The 18,043-nt window shown below is 34.7% G+C and overlaps 1 protein-coding gene and 1 long non-coding RNA gene across 3 annotated transcripts; one reads left to right on the top strand and one right to left on the bottom strand.

Moving 5' to 3' along the window:
- Positions 1–872: 872 nt before the first annotated feature.
- On the bottom strand, positions 873–1,832 carry LOC120122319. The gene is made up of 2 exons (XR_005516071.1): positions 1,514–1,832; positions 873–968 (listed from the first exon to the last, which is right to left on the bottom strand). It is a non-coding gene; the product is annotated as an uncharacterized LOC120122319 (long non-coding RNA).
- Positions 1,833–3,038: 1,206 nt separating this feature from the next.
- Positions 3,039–5,005, top strand: LOC120122317 (ubiquitin-NEDD8-like protein RUB2). Of its 2 annotated transcripts, none has more exons than XM_039141465.1 (4): positions 3,039–3,143; positions 3,235–3,348; positions 4,003–4,262; positions 4,728–5,005. In XM_039141465.1, the coding sequence occupies exons 2-4, from the start codon at positions 3,256–3,258 to the stop codon at positions 4,837–4,839; spliced, it is 465 nt and encodes a 154-aa protein (XP_038997396.1). In that variant the 5' UTR covers positions 3,039–3,143; positions 3,235–3,255; the 3' UTR covers positions 4,840–5,005. The 2 variants fall into 2 exon arrangements, with proteins under 2 accessions (XP_038997396.1, XP_038997397.1); XM_039141466.1 differs by having other exon boundaries at positions 3,129–3,147; positions 3,231–3,348.
- Positions 5,006–18,043: the final 13,038 nt, after the last annotated feature.

Here is an 18,043-nt window from a genome sequence, read left to right on the forward strand (position 1 = left end):
TTCTTTCATGATAAACCGGAATGTATAAAAAATGAAGTAATTCTTGATACTATTGACATCTAATGAATTCTAGATTCTATTCAAAATTAAAAAAAATAAATAAAGTTTCAATCAATGGAATTTTTTCTTCCTCTTTTTTACTAGTTTTGTGTGTGTGTTGATTTTGGGGTTAGATAAAATTGTTGGGGTTGAAGGTTTTGGGGATAAGGTTGTTAGGGATATGAGCGACAAAATTTGGACAGGAAGAACTTTGCCGGGTCTGTTTGGGTTAAACTCTCGTTAGAGATTAGGGGTGGAAAGGGTAACCGAATTTAGGATTGTGGGTTGATCTTGATTTGTTGAACCCTTATTAAGGCCCAGACCTTAAGTTCATGCCCAAACAGTAATGAAGTTTTGTATTCGAACACCAAGAATATTAAGAATGTGAACGTTCAATGTAATAAAAAAAATAGAAAAACAGACTATATAAAAAAATATTTGAAATATACGTTCCCCGTGTAATTCATAAAAATACATCTAATTAAATATTTATTAATTATTACTTTACATGCGGAGGAAGTTTTGGCTTATAACTTTAGTGCACAGACCCATGTTTGTTGATTTTATGGAATCCTTATTCTGTTTCAAAGCTGGAAAATTGCCAGAAGGCTTCAGCACAGATGAGAAAGACTTTGCAGAAAGATCATTGTGATTTGTTTGGTTTGTGCAGGGATTGAGAGCTGCCAAACTAATTGCTATAGGAGGGAAAGGGTCATTTTCAGTTTCTTTCTGCCGCTGCTTAAGATCAAAGGCAGTCCAACCTGATGGTTTGCCCTTACCTTGTGTAGAAGACATCTTTTTAAAAGGGGAGCTGATGGGAAGATTCGTTTTTGATCAATTATTAGTTGCTGATTTTGAATACAAGTTCCTTCCCTCCTCTTCTGTTTGCAACACTTGACACCACGGAGGGAAACAATTCTTAGAGTGACCTGAACAAAGATACAGTTTACTGTTCATTCAAACTGAAAAGATAACAACCAGCCTATTGAGCACTAAGCAACTGCCCTAAAGTAGTCTGCATAACTAGAAAAATCTAGACCACTCATCCTATCAACAGTTATTTTGACAAGCAATGCCAAAACACTTTGTAAAGGAAACAAAAAATTGAACAGAATCAATGGTTTATGGTTCGAGATATTCTTAAATGGTTCCAGCTAATCTATGGTACTTTGTTCATATATTATATATATATATAACCATCCTGTAATAAAGCAAATACTTTTGCTGAAAAATAAGGCAGTATTTTAAAAAATCTTAAATTCGAGCACAAGCAAAATCCAAAACAGCAGACCACAAGTAATCCCTGATAATTAGTATTACTTGGAATCAAGGTACAAACAGAAAGCACAAGCAACGATCTTATAAAGGTTATAATGCTTCTAGGCTTGAATCAAAATCAATTGAAAAAAATGGAAACCTGAAAACTAAAATAATTTAAATATAAAGTAATTCAGGAAGACCGAATACTAAATACCTCAACTCTAAATAAGAAACGAAATAAGAACTAGGGTTACGGGAGATTGAATAAGCGAAACCAAGGCGTGAATCGTTCGAAAGCAAAATCAGAAGGCAGCAGGAAGTTGAGTTTGTAAAGCACCATGTTAATGTACATGTTGATGTTCAAGTCCATCTCCGACGCCATTCCAATACCGCAGCCTCTGCATCTCTTATCCATAAAGAAAATAAAACTTCTTCCCCCTCTCCTTCTCGTTCTCTTCCTAAAAATTCCTTCTAATCGACAACACCGACAGAAAGGTGTTTTAGAGGAAAAAGAGTTCCCCTCCAGCCCGAGGTGATGACCATCAGAGATAGAAAAGAATTAGGTCTATTCTTTTTACTTTTAATATGGGTAAATTATAAAATTCATCATTCAATTATCTTTTCACTTGTATTGTAGTAACTAAATTTTAGATATTTTCAATTTACTTACTAAACTTTATAATTGTTCATATTTTAGTCGCTTAAACTTATTTTATTAATATTTTCTATAACTTTACATTTATTATTATTATTTTATTAATATTTATATTATATAAGATTATAATAAAAATTAATTAAGTTAAAAACCTTAAATCTTATACTCAAACTCCAAACTCAAAAATTATATCATAAATCCTAAACTTAAACCCCAAATCACAAACTCCCCGCCCACCCACCCCGGCCTCATCGTCACCAACCTCTCTAATCCCGAAAATCTTAAGCAGATCTGTCGACATTTGTCGAACGACAGTTGAGCAATTGCTTCTCTATAAAATGGAATCGTGATATGTCTCCTCCCTCCATTTTCTGCAAGATGACAACGTTTCCAACAGTTTTAATGACTTATCGGTTATGGAAATCCAGTGCTTAGCATGCACAACTCGCTGTCGGAGAGAATATGGCCCCCAAATTTGAACAAACAAAATTTTATGCTTGCTTAATCTACCGCAAATCATCCCGGAGCTCCGATGGCGGGTGGGTTGTAATTTTCACGAGGTACCAAAACAGAACAAAAAGTAAATATTAGGTATGATTTTGAAATAAATGAATGTTTAGATACTAAAACAAAATAAAACTGATAATTTAGGTATTAAAAGTGTAGTTTACCCTAAATTATGAAGAGCGAAAAAAATAGGGTAAAATATTTATTTTGGTACCTCATACATTTTTATGTTTTACTATTAGTCACTCAATTATTATTTTTTATAAAATCATATTTAGCATTACACTTTATTTCTATTTTGGTATCCTACCATTAAATTTAAATGCTGATTTAATCAAAATGATAATATGATACGGTACAATAATAATTATAGTCCCTAAAATTTACACACATTTTTATACAAACTGATTCAGTTTCTTAAATTTAATAACAGTTTTAGTCCCTAATACTTTGATCGCAGCAACTTGAGTGGATTGAAAAGCGTCTTCAAGAACTTGTACATGTCTACCGTATAGTAGAAAATCAAAGCTACATTATTTTCGGTTCAACAAAAGGAATTGGGCGGAGGCCCAAAGAAGAGTCCAAAACCGGAGATCTAAGAAGCATAACTAGCTGGGATGTCTCCACAGTCCAATCACAAAGTTGTTCAGTCATCGCTTCGTTCGGATTTGGGGATCAGCAGGTAAAATTTCAGCCAAAATTTGCTTCTTAATCTCGTTTGTCTTCGAAAAGTCATCTTACTAGAGAATCACGACGCTTTTTATGTTTTGTAGTAACTGAAAACCTATAAGAAGATGCAAATATTCGTCAAAACCCTAACCGGGAAGACTATCACCCTCGAGGTCGAGAGCAGCGACACGATCGACAATGTCAAGGCCAAAATTCAGGTTTTTCTTAGTCCATCCTGTTACACATAATCTAATGTTCGATTTCGATTGTTTTCTTACACTATATGTTGAGTTTTTGCCAACTTAGTTTTACAGGAGATAAATTTGATCTTAATGAATGATTCCTTTATTATTATCATATATATATTTAGTTATTTTTTCCTCTTACGGAACTGCAAACTTAGGTTTAAAGAAGGTTGTCTAATCCTTCTACTTTTATATGTACTTAGCACTTCCCTGAATATTTGCATAGAAATTACTTTTGGGATGTCAATGTATGGTAAAAAAATTGGATTCGACTCTGTCCGGTCCATTTTTTATGGATTCAGATATTAGATTTACAATCAGCGGTTTGGAAGCAATTTCAGATATGAATAGTTCGATATCCATTAGTCAAAGGCACTTTGATTTTGGTTCAAATAGTGTCTGATATCCGAATTTGATATCCGAATCCAGTATTTTTGTGCAGATAACTTATTCAAACATTCTAATCTAATGGTGATATCTGTTGTAGTAGAAATATTAAATTGATGATAAAGCAAATTCCAAATCCTGTGTGTCAATGCTGTTTTAATTTCATCTATTTGCCCAAGAGGACGTTGTTTGAACATAATGCTTTCTTCATGATTAATGACCATGGATTACATTTTCTAGGATAAAGAAGGCATCCCTCCTGACCAGCAGAGGTTGATTTTTGCTGGTAAGCAACTGGAAGATGGCCGAACACTAGCTGATTATGACATCCAAAAGGAGTCCACTCTTCACCTTGTTTTGAGGCTTAGGGGAGGAACCATGATCAAGGTGAAGACTCTCACTGGGAAAGAAATTGAAATTGACATCGAACCAACTGATACCATTGATCGAATCAAGGAACGGGTTGAAGAGAAAGAAGGAATTCCTCCAGTTCAGCAAAGGTATGCCCATTTTGGTCTTCTCTGTTTTACTGAATGTATCTCTATAATTGATTTGATTAGTGACATGCTTTTGGATTGTTGTTGCGATTTGAAATTCTTAATGTATTTTTTTCCATTGGATATATAATTTCTTGGGGTACTACTACTTGACCATATATCTCCAAACAAAATACTTTATTTCACTACTTTTCTGTATTTATGTATATTCTTTATTTAGGTATTTTGTTCCAAATTAATCAGGAAGGTAGCTCATAGTTTAAATTCCATAATTATTAAGAGGTAAAACATGATTTGGTCATAGGTACATGTATCTGGTCCAAATGACTTGTTTGACTGTCCAAGGTCTTGGGTTAAGTTCATAACCGAGTGCTCTGGTTCTTGACTCTGTCAATTTAATGCATGTTTTGACATTGAGCCATCTTGCCTTTTTAATTTAAACCAAAATGTTTTGGCCACTTGTAACAGGCTTATATATGCTGGGAAGCAACTTGCAGACGATAAGACAGCGCTCGACTACAATATTGAGGGTGGCTCTGTGCTGCATCTTGTGCTTGCACTCAGGGGTGGCTGTGTCTAGATGGTCCTTCCCTCAAAATACTAGACAGAACAGAATCTGCTCCAAATTTAGTTTCCGGATAAAATCTAATGGGTTTGCATATGATCTGTTGACAAATGCATGGAACATATATGAATTGAATCCCTCAGACACAGATGTATTTTATTAGTATAAATCTGCATTGTTTACATGGCCTCGTAATCTCATGAGGATCAAAAATTTGAAGAAGAAAAAAAAGAAGTGGGGTTTTCCCATTCCTCGATGGAACATTTAATAAGATAACCGTATTTCATAGCTGCAATGTGATCTGTGAACCCTACCGTCAGCAGCGATGAGCAAATGTAGTGGGGTTTGCATTTTGGTCTTGTTATTGATACCTGTCTGTTTCAAGCTTTTAAACAATTGTTAAAATGTCGACCATATATAAAATGTACATCCAAAATAAAAAAGGATCAAGTATACAAATGGTCCTTTGACTATAGGGTGATGTTTATTGAGTTATTCGACTATTAAAAATTATAAAATGGTCATTCGATTATAGAATGTTGTTTTGTTAAGTTTTTCATTTATGAAAAGTTACAAAATGATCACCTGACTATTTAATATGTTTCAAACTCGTCATTCTCTGTTAAAAAATAGACTGTAGTTTGAGCTGAATGGAAAATGATAAGTTTGGAATATAAAAAATAGTCAAGTGACTATTTTGTAACTTTTAATAGTCGAAGAACTCAACAAAGCAATACCCTATAGTCGAAAAATTATTTTGTAATTTTTAATAGTTGAGGAACTCAATAAAGCATTATCCTATAACTGAGGGACTAATTGTGTACTTTACCCAATAAAAAATAGTTCAACAATATAAAGCTCAAAATATCTATTAAAATTTAAACTATATATATATTTTTTTCAAATTAAATAATTTTTATATATTCTTCTTGAGACTATTTACAATTTTCAATTTTTTTAAAAAAAAATTATTAATTTTATTTAAAATGGAAAATATTCTAAATTATAATAAAGTTACAATCATAATCTTAAATTAAGCATATTGTTAGGACAATTTTCCTATAATCATTGAAATAAAACTAGCAACTTGATATCACATAAGGACAATACAAGGAAAGATTAAAATCTAACCAAGAAAATTCAAACAAAGATAGATACAAACAGATCTGATCACATCGGTAAACGAACCACAAAAGAGGATTAAGTTATTGAAAGAGCACCGACAAATTACAAATTAGACTCGAGCGATATGAAAAGCTATTCACAAACGCATAATGAGTATCCAAATCTAATTTGAGGGTCAAAAGTAGGGAAGATCGACAATATAACAAATAAGTGTCATCTTGATGAGTCGTGGTGATGTCTAATAGACCTTTAGAAAAAATAAATGAAAACAACGACCAAATATCCTAAAAACATGACAAAAGACAGAAGAAAATGTGTCATAAATACATAAGAAAACGTGTCATAAAGACATAAAAAACGTGTCATAAAGGTAAATTTATTGAAAATAAAAATCAAGAGAAAATAAAAAGACAATAAAAAATACCGGCAGTCGACAACCAACATTAAAATGATACCGTCATCGATCTACAAAAACAAAAGAAAAGAGATGAACGAACTTACAGAAAACTAGATTTTCAATTATAATGAATGGATAATCAAAACTTTAATTTTTTCTAAACTTCTTTATTAATTATAACCCACTAGCTGAAATTAATTAAGTTTTGACTAAATAATACACTTGCACTTTAATACATTTGATAAAAAAACTAATTAAAAAAAGGAAATACACAAAACAAGAAGGTAATACATAAAGGAAAAATTCCCACATAAAATTGGTAATCGGATTAAATTGATGTGCGGTGATGAAACTTTATCTTCAACCTGAGACACAGAGGTTTCAGATTTGACGTCTGCAACTCTTGATGAACATTTTGCAATAAACCTGTTTATTTGGGTGACTAAATGAGAAGCCTCTGGGAATTGTGGGAAAACATAGAACGCATGGATCATGTTAGGATACTCGATCAAGCTCGTCTCTTTTCCCGATTTCAATAACCATTCATAATACCTTCTCTGCCAATCTTTCAATGGGTCAAATCCTCCCACCACCACCATCGTCGCCGGAAAATCCAACTCCGACTTGTCATCTGCGTTGGGATCGCTCACATTCGTCGCCCCATTTATTTCCATTTTAGGTTGAGGTCGACCACGTTATTAAAGAAAAACTGTTAAGTGTGTGTGAGATTCATATCAATTTCGGTTCACAATTATCACTTAAATTTAAGAATTTTGTAGTTTTAGAAAGCAAAACGGAAACTTTGGAAGGTCTTTTAACGTAATTTTCTTATTAATCTAGGATAAATATATGACAACATCTATTCAAAGATAACTTTTAACTTGAGAAAATAACTTCAGTGACCGAAAATGCCTTATAATATACGATTTTAACGAATTTTTTTTGGATTTGCGAAAATGACCAACAAATTCGCAATGCGAACTCCAATTTTGTAACACAGTTTCCAAATTCGTAACTCAGTTTCTGCAATCGCAACGCGATTTTCAAATTCGCAACTCGATTTCTGAATTCGCAACGCAAATTTATTTTTCGCAACACAAGTTTCCTTTTCGCAACACGAATTTTGTTTTCGCAACTCGATTTTCGAATTCGCAACACGAATTTTAATTTCGCAACACTTTTATTTTCGTAACACAAATATTTTGGGTATATAAACTACGCAGCAGCAACAACTCATAACCTAAATCCCTAAATCACAACTCATTCCATCTCCATCTATCACTTTCTCCGGCGACATTCGTTCCTATATCCAACGACATTCTTCCCAATCTCTAATTTTTTTTACATAATTTTATTTCTATATAATTTTTCAATGATTTCTCTCCCAAATTATCAACCATCAACTTAATAAAGGTATGTTTTTCTCTAAGTTAGTGATGATATCTAGTTTATAGCTCGTTTGTTTAGTAAATTAATTTACAATTTGTAGAATGAAATCATCTAATGTTGATCATTTTTGGATAGATTTGTGTTTTGGAGGGTCATGGGAGAATGTTCATGGTGTTTTATAATATATGCCTTTACCCATGAATCTTCAACTAAAACTATCATTAAAAAAGTTAACTTATGAAACTCTAATGTTACGTGTTGCAAAGAAATTGAATTTAGAGCATCTAAGTGGATTTAGGCTATCTTATCAGAGAAAAGGTAAAGTTTAGTTGTTAACCGACAATGAAGATGTTGAACGATTCATTGCTTACATTAGTGTTTCGCAAGAAGATGATGTTACATTGTATGTTGTTGAACCTAGAAGTAGTGAAGTTGGGTCAGTAGCGGGTAGTAATCAACTAAGTTCTTCAACCCCAGTTTATGGTGCTCACAATGTACAACGTTTTTATCAACCTCAAAATTTAATGGTTCCACCACAATTTCATCACCAAGAAAATTTTGTTTCACCACATTTCCAATATCAAACACAATATCAAACACAATCTCAAAACCCACAACCTTTCCCTAATCTAAATCCTAATAAACTTTCAGCACCAAATTTCGATTTTCGTATTGACCAGTTAGACGATGATGAGCCAACAAAAAAAATTGTGAGTACTAGTCAGTATTCGAAATTTGATCTTGGTTAATACCCGGACATTGATCTTGGTCAATACTCGGATTTTGATGATGTTTCAGAAGAAGAAACAGACCCTGCGTGTAATGATTTTGATATTGGTCAATACCTGAATTTTGATGATGAAACAGCCGCTACCGAGGAAGATGTTGTTGATGATAATGAGGAGGAAGTTACGACCGTGAATGAACATGTTGAACATCCATTCTGTAATTCATATAACCCTGAAGAAGAAAAAGAAGAAGAAGAAGTCCTCGAAGAAAATAAAAAGAAGAAAATGCCACAGGAGTATAACTGTAATATGCCAGAATTACTTCAGATACCGGAAGAAGAGTTGGTAAAGATAGCAGTTGATTGTTACACAAAAGTTATTCGTATCAAGAAATATGATTGTTTTGATACAAAGGAAGACTTAAAGATAGCTTTGTATACGAAATGTGTGGAAGATGGCTATCAACTAAAAGTTAACAAATCAAGCAAAGATCGTTTCGAAAAGTGTATGATTGACAAAACCTGTACGTGGCGTATGATTGCAAATAGGATAAAAGATTGCAAAATGTTTCAAGTTAGGACTTTTATTGATAAACATACATGTTCAAGAACCCATGTTTTTCCTCACCATAGACAGACAAACAAAAAGGCGTTGGGTGGTTTTCCGGCTGAGTTAATGTTTTTGAATGGCAGGGTATATTGGAGACATGAAATTATGACTGACATGAATGCTCGGTTCAAGATTAGTATCGCATATTCTCAAGCTTAGAGAGCCAAACGTTATGCCTTGGAATTGTTGAGGGGGTCGCCAGAAGCATCGTTTGCCCAACTGCCGGTTTATTGTCACAATTTAAAGCTGAAAAATCTTGGGTCGGTAACTCATATCAAAACAGATAGAGATGGACGCTTTGAGTTGCTGTTTATCGCCATTGGTGTTGCGGTTAGTAAATCAATATAATTTTGTTGACTCATTTTTGTTAGTTACATGCATTTCACATTTAAATGATTATATTTCTTGTGTATATTATTTTTTAGATTCGTTCATTTATTACTTGCATGCGCCTAGTTATTATAGTTGACGGAGCACATTTGAAAGGTCGATACCTTAGAGTAAACTTATTAACAGTAGTCATGTATGCTAACAATGGGATACTGTCAATAGCTTACAAGGTTGGAAAATCTGAAACCTCTGATTCATGGACATGGTTTATGGGGCATCTTAGGGATTACATAGGTCCTATTAGAAATCTGACAATCATATCCGATAGGGCAAACTCAATTGACAACGCTGTTAGAAGGTGTTTCCCATATGCTTTTCATGGACTTTGTGGTGTTTATTTGTATAGAAATCTAAAATCAAGGTCTACTGGTATAAAAAATCACAAATGGACATATTGGAAGGCTGTAAAAGCTTATCGGGAAGTGGATTTTAATAAGAATATAAATTGTTTAAGACGTGTTTTGCCTCAATGTGCTTAAACACTAGAATATGTCGGGTTTGAAAGATGGTCAAGAGTACATCAACTTGGAGCAAGATATGGTTTCATGACGTTTAATAGTGCAGAATCAATCAACGCTCTAAGTCATCATTCTCGAAAATTACCCATTACTATGTTAATGGAGTTTTTTCGAGCCTCTATTCAACAGTGGTACTACAAGAAAAGAAACCATGCATGTATCATTTATTTAAATTCGTAACTTATTATATTTAATATATTTTACTAAGTATTATTTATTTAAATTTACATGAACATTGGAACGTCGTGTTACACCATGGACTGAAAAATAGATAACGAAACTTGTTGTAAAGTCAACGTCATGGAGAGTTAAATCATGTTCAAACACTTTGTTTGAAGTATTGGATAATAACTTAAATGGGCTTGTCGATATAAATGCAAAGACGTGTAGTTGTATGAAATGGCAAACATCTGGTTATCCATGTAGCCATGTTATAAAAGTTGCTCTTCATCTAAACCAAGATGATTCAAGCGCATACGCTATGGATTGCTACACTACAGAAGTATATCGACATACTTATGCCGAGATTGTCTACCCTATTCCACATCCTTCTGAGTGGGACATACCAGATGACTTACAAACAGTTTTCCACCAGTCATGGACAGCAGGCTACCTGGCCGACCAAAAAATCATGATCGTATGCCGTCTAAGGGTGAAGAGAATAGGATATCGACATGTAGTCGGTGCAAGGAAAGTAGTCATACAAGGTTGACCTGCAGATCACCTATGCCATCACAATCAGTAGCAGATCCAGGAATTAAAAAATGGGGGTCCAAAATAAATGAGCAACAACTTACCGACGACTTGATTGAGGAAGTTCACCGGAAAATCGCCGGTGAACGGCGTTGTGGCGGGTGGTTTAGACACAAACAAAAGACTGAGAAATAAGAATTGAGTAGCAGTGGGGTTGGAGTCTGTGAGTTTGAACGCAAAACAGAAGCTTTAGTATTAGTAATAGCTGAAATGAAAGGTTTTTAAATGATATATATTATTTTAATTAGTTTTTTAATTGAAAATATGGAATAGATTGACAGCTTCCAATCACAAATTTCAACTACAAAATAAATTGTGCAGAAAAGATAACAAATTTTAACTACAAATGTGCAGAAAAGTCAAAAAATAAAATAAAAAGGGTGTGTAGAATTTTTAAGTTTTAATATAGTATATCAAGTGTTGGTATTTTTTTTAAGGAAAATGGGTATGCAAATGCTATCTCGTGGGCCACATAGGTCCGCCCCTGATCACAATCATCTTTTCCTCTACCAAAATATGGATCCTAATCAAAATCTAAAGCTCATATGGTGTCAAGCAAAAGGAAATAAAATCGCAATCAAAATCAAAATCTCAATCACAACCGGCTTCACCTTTTGGGACTTATTAACTTAGGTGATTTTTAAATGCAAACATTGTATTATGTGTATTTTATGTGTGAATGCATACATTTTCAGTTAGATATGCATTAGTAACTTGAGTTTGAACATTGCTATGATCTGTTCAGTTGTTATCACTTATCAGATTGTTGTCTAATATCTTTTTGAAGGTGTTTTTCTTGAATTCGCAACGCGAAAGTCAAATTCGCAACGCAAAAATCGCAACGCGAATTTGACTTTCGTGTTGCGAATTTGACTTTCGCAATGCGAATTTGACTTTCGCGTTGCGAAAGTGTATCTTCAACAGGTCTTTTTTGCCTTCAACATAATACAAATTGTTCATTAAACAACAAATCAATTAAACAAAAAAAAACAATTCTTATTTACACTTGACAGCACATTGATACAATTAGCCCCAGACAGTACATTCAAATGCTCCTAACAATAGGGAGCTTACATCCAAATACATCAATTTCATGCAGCTCACTTCAGGATTAACCTGCAGAAATGTTATGGCCAACATATAAAAGATTTTCTACACATCTAAAACCAGCAAACAACAAATTATTGAATTCTAGGTACTTAACCAAACATTTTCAAACCAACAAAGAGTATATATGTTAACAACACTTGCTCAAACTTACCAATAACAAATGGTTGTTTATGCACACTTTCAGCACGCGGATGCAGGTAGGACACGCCTCGCATATATCTCTCTAGCCATAAAATGTCAAAACCACAACCCTACTGTACCTCTATCTCTATCTGTGGGAGGTAGAAACTGTTTACTTCATGTCGTCATACGTTCCAACCACATGCATACAAGAGGACCACAATCCCCTCTGGCTCCCGCCATTTGTTGTGGCGTTGTCTTGTCTCTCATCATTGTAACTTTTAACTTATTTGGCTTCTTGTTTCCTGAATTAGTCCAATAATAATCGCATCCAAAGTATTTAGCCAAATGAGCGCTCCATCCCTTATAAATAATATCTTTCAAATCAGACAATGGTATGTAATTCAACATACTACCATATACTATCGTCTTCAGGGATGGGAGCTGAAGCTCGATGAGAAGCCAATGATGACGTTCCATAACAGGGATAAACACCTACAATCATAAATAATAATTCAATTGTGCACATCAAATAAAATTTATGAACACCTTTAAATATGCAAAAATAAATACTAACCTTATCAACCTCCTACCACGCAGGATAAAGGATAGCTTTTCCATTACCCAACGCATATGAAGCGTCTCTCTAATCCTTCAAGTGAGCTACTTGAAAAGATGAAGGCATAATAGCCCATCGCGTCTTTTTTATTTTCTTCAATTTCCTTATAATCAGAAGACGTGACACCCATGCATCAATATGTTGTTTTATAAAAAAATACATATATTAGTGAATTTAATAAATTTTAAAAAAATAATCAAAATGCAATATAAGAAGAATATAAGACTTACCCCCCCATTCAAAATAGACATTCTCTTCAACCCCTAATAAAACACCCCACCAAGACCGATCAAGAAATAAATGCATATTATCGTCGATTTTGCATACGTCAGCGTAGCACCCCTGGCTCCGCTCATGTAGATAAAAATTAACTGCGGTCTTAGCTCAAAGGGTATTATCCATAATTGTGTCCGGTAGTGTTCTCATCTCCTACTGAGGAATGGTATTGGCCGGTAACTGATACGAAAGCTAACTCTGATCCATCATACCAGGCACGAGAGGGGGTTTATCAATATGTCGACATAGTATGCCATGTGAATCGGGCTCTTGAACGGTGGGAGGGGCCTCTTGAACGATGAGAGGGGCCTCTTGAACAATAGGAGGGGACTCTTGAACGATAGGAGGAGCCTCTTGAATGATGACAGGTGAATCGGGCTTCTTCTTACGCAGTCTTAGAACTAATGGGGTGAAAGGAGACGTAATGGCACGTCACGACGTTTGATGCGTGAACCCTGTCGTGCAAGAAAAACCCGACGTAAAACATCTATCTTATCGGGCCGCTAAAAATAAATTAATACATAAATCAGTAAATAAATAATAAATAATGCCGAAAAAAGGTTATTTGCATTTTTAGTATAGTATTAAACAAACTTACCTCATTGCGTAGAGTATGAACCTCATTCTACAACGATGAAACAATCTCACGTAGAGCGGCTACCTCATCACATAAAATAGATACCTCACCACGTAAAGCACCATTGTCATCGCGTAAAACATCTACCTCACCCCGTAAAGACCGTAACTCATCACGCCATGCACCATTGTCGTCACGTAAAGTACCGACCTCATCACGCAAAGCACTGACCTCATCACGTAACTCCCATAACTCATCTAGTGGAGGTAGAGAACGGGGAGATAAATGTCGTGGCATCTTTTCCGGTTGCCTATCATGAGGTGATGGTAGAGAATAGGCTCGATGATGTGATTAAATAGGTGATGGCTCTCGGTGTGGAGGTGTATAATCGGCTCAATCAGGTGATGGCTATCGGTGTCGAGCTGTAGAATCGACTCGATCAGGTGATGGCTCTCGAAGTGGGGGGTGCTCATCATCCGTCCCATCAAAAAAACGCTTACTAGCTTGCCACCAATCAGTGGCAAGCTTAACCTCTGTGGGTGTCAGCCTCTTTAATGGATAGTTTGCCTCATAACAATATAAAAGCTCAAACAAAGTCAAACGTCTACTAGTAATAACTTGTTTATATATGGTAGTATTTGTGTTAACTTACATCATTCATCGTCGTATATGGTAGTAAATCTTCCCAATCCAACAGCCGGATCCTCCTCCAAGTAATAGCCCTAGGAATATCATTTGATTTTTTGATTGCATATGTCCGCATGCTGGGAAAAACCTCAAATATCCAAATCTACAAACAATATAATACACAAACATTAATTTAGTAATTGTTAAATAATTAATTATAATTTTGGAAACATTATATAGAAATTCTTACCTTAAAGGCCCAAATAAAGCCTACCAAAGTGTATTTGGAACCATGGCCACGCAAACTACGACGGTCCTCAAAGGAAGACGACAACTTTTTCCAGGTAGCTTTCCATATATATGAACCTCACGGAAACACGTTCCATGCATTTAGGTCCTCTACCAATAATATTAAATCCTCATAAATAGGTTGTCTGCCCTCTTTGCCTAAAAAGCCGGCATTCAAAAGTAATAAAAGGCATACTTGGACAACATCAAGGTCATCCATCCGAGTAAAACCATCTTTAAGAAGTAATCTTTTCAAATCGTCGACATGTAAATTGGGCTTCGCCTTTGCCAGCTCAGGAAAAACCCGAAATAACCATGATGGGCGGGCGATATGACTAGTGTACCGACCTACTTCATCGTGTCGTCCGAAACGTAGACCAGTGATTAAGCAAAACTACTCCCGCCCAAAACAAGTATACGCCGGTGGAAAATGAAACCATATCTCTTCATCACCACGTTGTATCCTCTCGAGTAAATCGTAAGTCATGGTCTGAAGAAACAAATGGGTCAACATAACATCTCCACCTGGATGTTGTACTTTCAGCCATGGCCCGAAACAAGTATCCTCAAATAATTTTCTTTGTACAGGTGTAAGTGTCGACGCAATTGTAGTGGCTAGGCTTAATTTATTCCTTAAAGTCAATGAAGCCGAAAAAAATTCCTAACAAAAATAATAACCATACCAAGTTAGATATACCAAAAATTACAAATTATACACTATAAACATACATGATATTAAACAGGGAAAATATAACCAAATATGTTTCAAGCTAGCACGGTATTCACCCAAGTTATTATTCTATCATAGTTTACAAAATGCATCAGATAACATTCCAGAAGTAAGCACTTATATAAACATTTAAAAGGATAACATATAGGTTTAGTGCAGGTTCAAGGACAACATAAAGAGTAGTAGTTTATTCTTGAAACTTAAATTCACAACACTGTGAAGTTAGTATTTGTCTTTGTTTTTTGGTTGAAGTAATGCAATTCATTCAAGTTTCAATTTGCAGAAGAATAGTTTTTGAAACTTAAATTCGCAACACGAAAATGAAATTCGCAACACAAAAATCGCAACGCGAAAATGAAAATCGCAATGCGATTTTAGTTTCACGTTGCGATTTTCATTTTCGCGTTGCGATTTTCATTTTCATGTTGCGAATTTAAGTTTCAAAAACTACTCTTCTTCTGCAAATTGAAACTTGAATGAATTGCATTACTTCAACCAAAAGACAAATACTAACTTCACAGGGTTAAAGACTAAACAGTTTAGTAGTATTGGCAGCAACCGAATGAATTTACTAAGCAATCTAAGTGAAATGGTTAATCTATATATTGAAATTACCAGTAAATTTATCATCAATTTAAATATGAAAAATCTAATAATAATACAAAAATTTCAAAATAAAAATAATTAAAAAAACTAACCCTCGGTGGTTGATTTTTCATTTGTGGTCGTGAATGGTTGTAAGGGTGGCTCTGAGAGATGGAGATAGAGGGGGGTCGCCAGATATGGGGACGGATTTCATCGGAGATGGGGACGAATGTCGCCGTAGAGAGTGAGAGATGGAGATAGGACTGAATTGCGATTTAGGGTTTTAGGTTATGAGTTACGATTATACTATTTTACATTTGTGTTGTGAAATTAATATTGCGTTTCGAATTCGAAAATAAAATTCGCGTTGCGAAAATAAACGCGCTTTGCGAAAATATTTTTGGTATTTTTCTTTAATTTTTTTAAATAATTATGACATTGTCCGGTTCTTTCGACCGGTCAGACCGGTTCGACCGGTTGAACCAGTGAACCAATAGCATGGTCGGTTCACTAACCGATCTGGTTCTGAAAACCATTATCTAAACGATAAGTTAAAAAATGTATAAAATTATGAATTCTTCTAGATTATCGTTCGAAGAGTATTAAATTCTAATCCAAACAACTGAAGGTTGCTGTTAAAATTAATCATGATTATGTCATTTAATTTTCAATTATTTCAATTATAGTATTAAATTTTGGTTTTATTTAAATATATAATTGGACCATTAAAATTTTTTTTGGTAAGAAAATGAAAACTACTTAATTACTTAAACCTAATTACCTTCTTCATTCAAGAGTTGGCTTATATCAGCAGGGGGCTCCTGTAGAATTCTGGTTTGACTATCTTCAAAATTGACGCTCCTTGCTAGTTTATCAATAATTTTATTCCCTTCTCTTCGGACATGATGCATTCTGACGTTCCAATACCGGTTTATCAGTTCCTTTATGTGCAATATTATGGTAAGATTTCCTTCTTTGTTTGTGCTATTCTTCAGTGTTTGTATTGCTTCGAGACTATCTACTTCAACTATGAGTTGTTGGATTCCTTGTTCCCATGCACATCTTAGCCCTGTATATACTCCCCATAATTCTGCTTCCATTGTAGAACATATTCCTATGAATTTTTTTGAAGTCGATCTTCCATTTTCCATTCATATCTCTGATTACTCCTCTACATGCTACTTTTCCATCTGTATTTCTATGGGCTGCATCTGTATTAAGTTTTTCCCATCCCTCTGATGGAGATAACCAAACCGTTGGACCAACCAATTCAATTGGCTATGATTTGTTCGCCTGTTCTTTTTCTCTATTTGCATTGTTTATCGAATTTGTCACCCTGCGGCTGCGTTCTAATATTCCTGTGTTATCTTCTAAAGGATTGTTGAAGACAATCGAGTTCCTCATGATGCATATGTTCCATAATACCGATCCGAATAGGATTTCCCAATCTTTACTTTCTTTAGCAAACATGTTTGGTCTTGTTAAATTCACTTCAACCCAATTCTTTATGTCCATTGTTAGGAAATTTTGTAAGCTTTCATTTTTCACTAGTGTTGTCCAAATAGGGGTCACGGTAATGTAGTGCCGAAAAATATGGTTTATATCCTCTGTTTGTGTCACACAGATTGGGCAATTACCATCGATTGTAAGATGTCATCAAAATCTTTCTGCATTTGTCAGGATTTTACCTTTGCAAATCAGCCATAGGAATGTTTTCACCTTTTGAGTTCCTTTGTATGCGTGAATTACCTTCCATATAGGTTCTTGAGTATCTTCCCTTTGTTTTATTCTAACTTCATATGCTGTTTTGACAGAGAATTGACGATCTTTTCTCTTTAACCATCTAATTATATCGTTGTTTGTTATTGTGTGAGGTCCTTTAATTACTGCCAGTCTCAGAAGTATATGCGATGGTAGAAGGTGTTCAATCTGCCTCCAGTTCCAATTACCTTCTTCATCAGTCATGCTCTTTATGGTTGCTTTTCCCACCTGATTATGGTCTCGTTGATTGACCAAATTTATTAATGGCTCTGTTTCTGCAATCCAGTGGTCTCTCCAAAAATCGATATGTATCCCATTTCCTATTATCCTAGTTATGTTACTTCGGACATCCTCCCATACCATACTTATCCCTTTCCATAGTTTGGAACAATTTTTGCTTCTAATGTTAGTCGGTATCTCGTCTTTACATTTGTACTTCGCCTTGAGAACTCGAACCCACAATGTGTCTTTCTTTGCTATTAGATTAAAAGACACTTTCATTATAAATGCTTCATTCTGCTCGTTTATCTTTCTAAATCCAAGACCTCCATCCGATACTTTTTGGCATACTTCCTCCCATTTTACTAATGGTAACCCTCCTTTTCCATCTATTTTAC

The sequence above is a fragment of the Hibiscus syriacus genome, unplaced genomic scaffold (genome assembly GCF_006381635.1).
Source record: "Hibiscus syriacus cultivar Baekdansim isolate YM2019G1 unplaced genomic scaffold, ASM638163v2 tig00110386_pilon, whole genome shotgun sequence".
NCBI lineage: Eukaryota > Viridiplantae > Streptophyta > Magnoliopsida > Malvales > Malvaceae > Hibiscus > Hibiscus syriacus.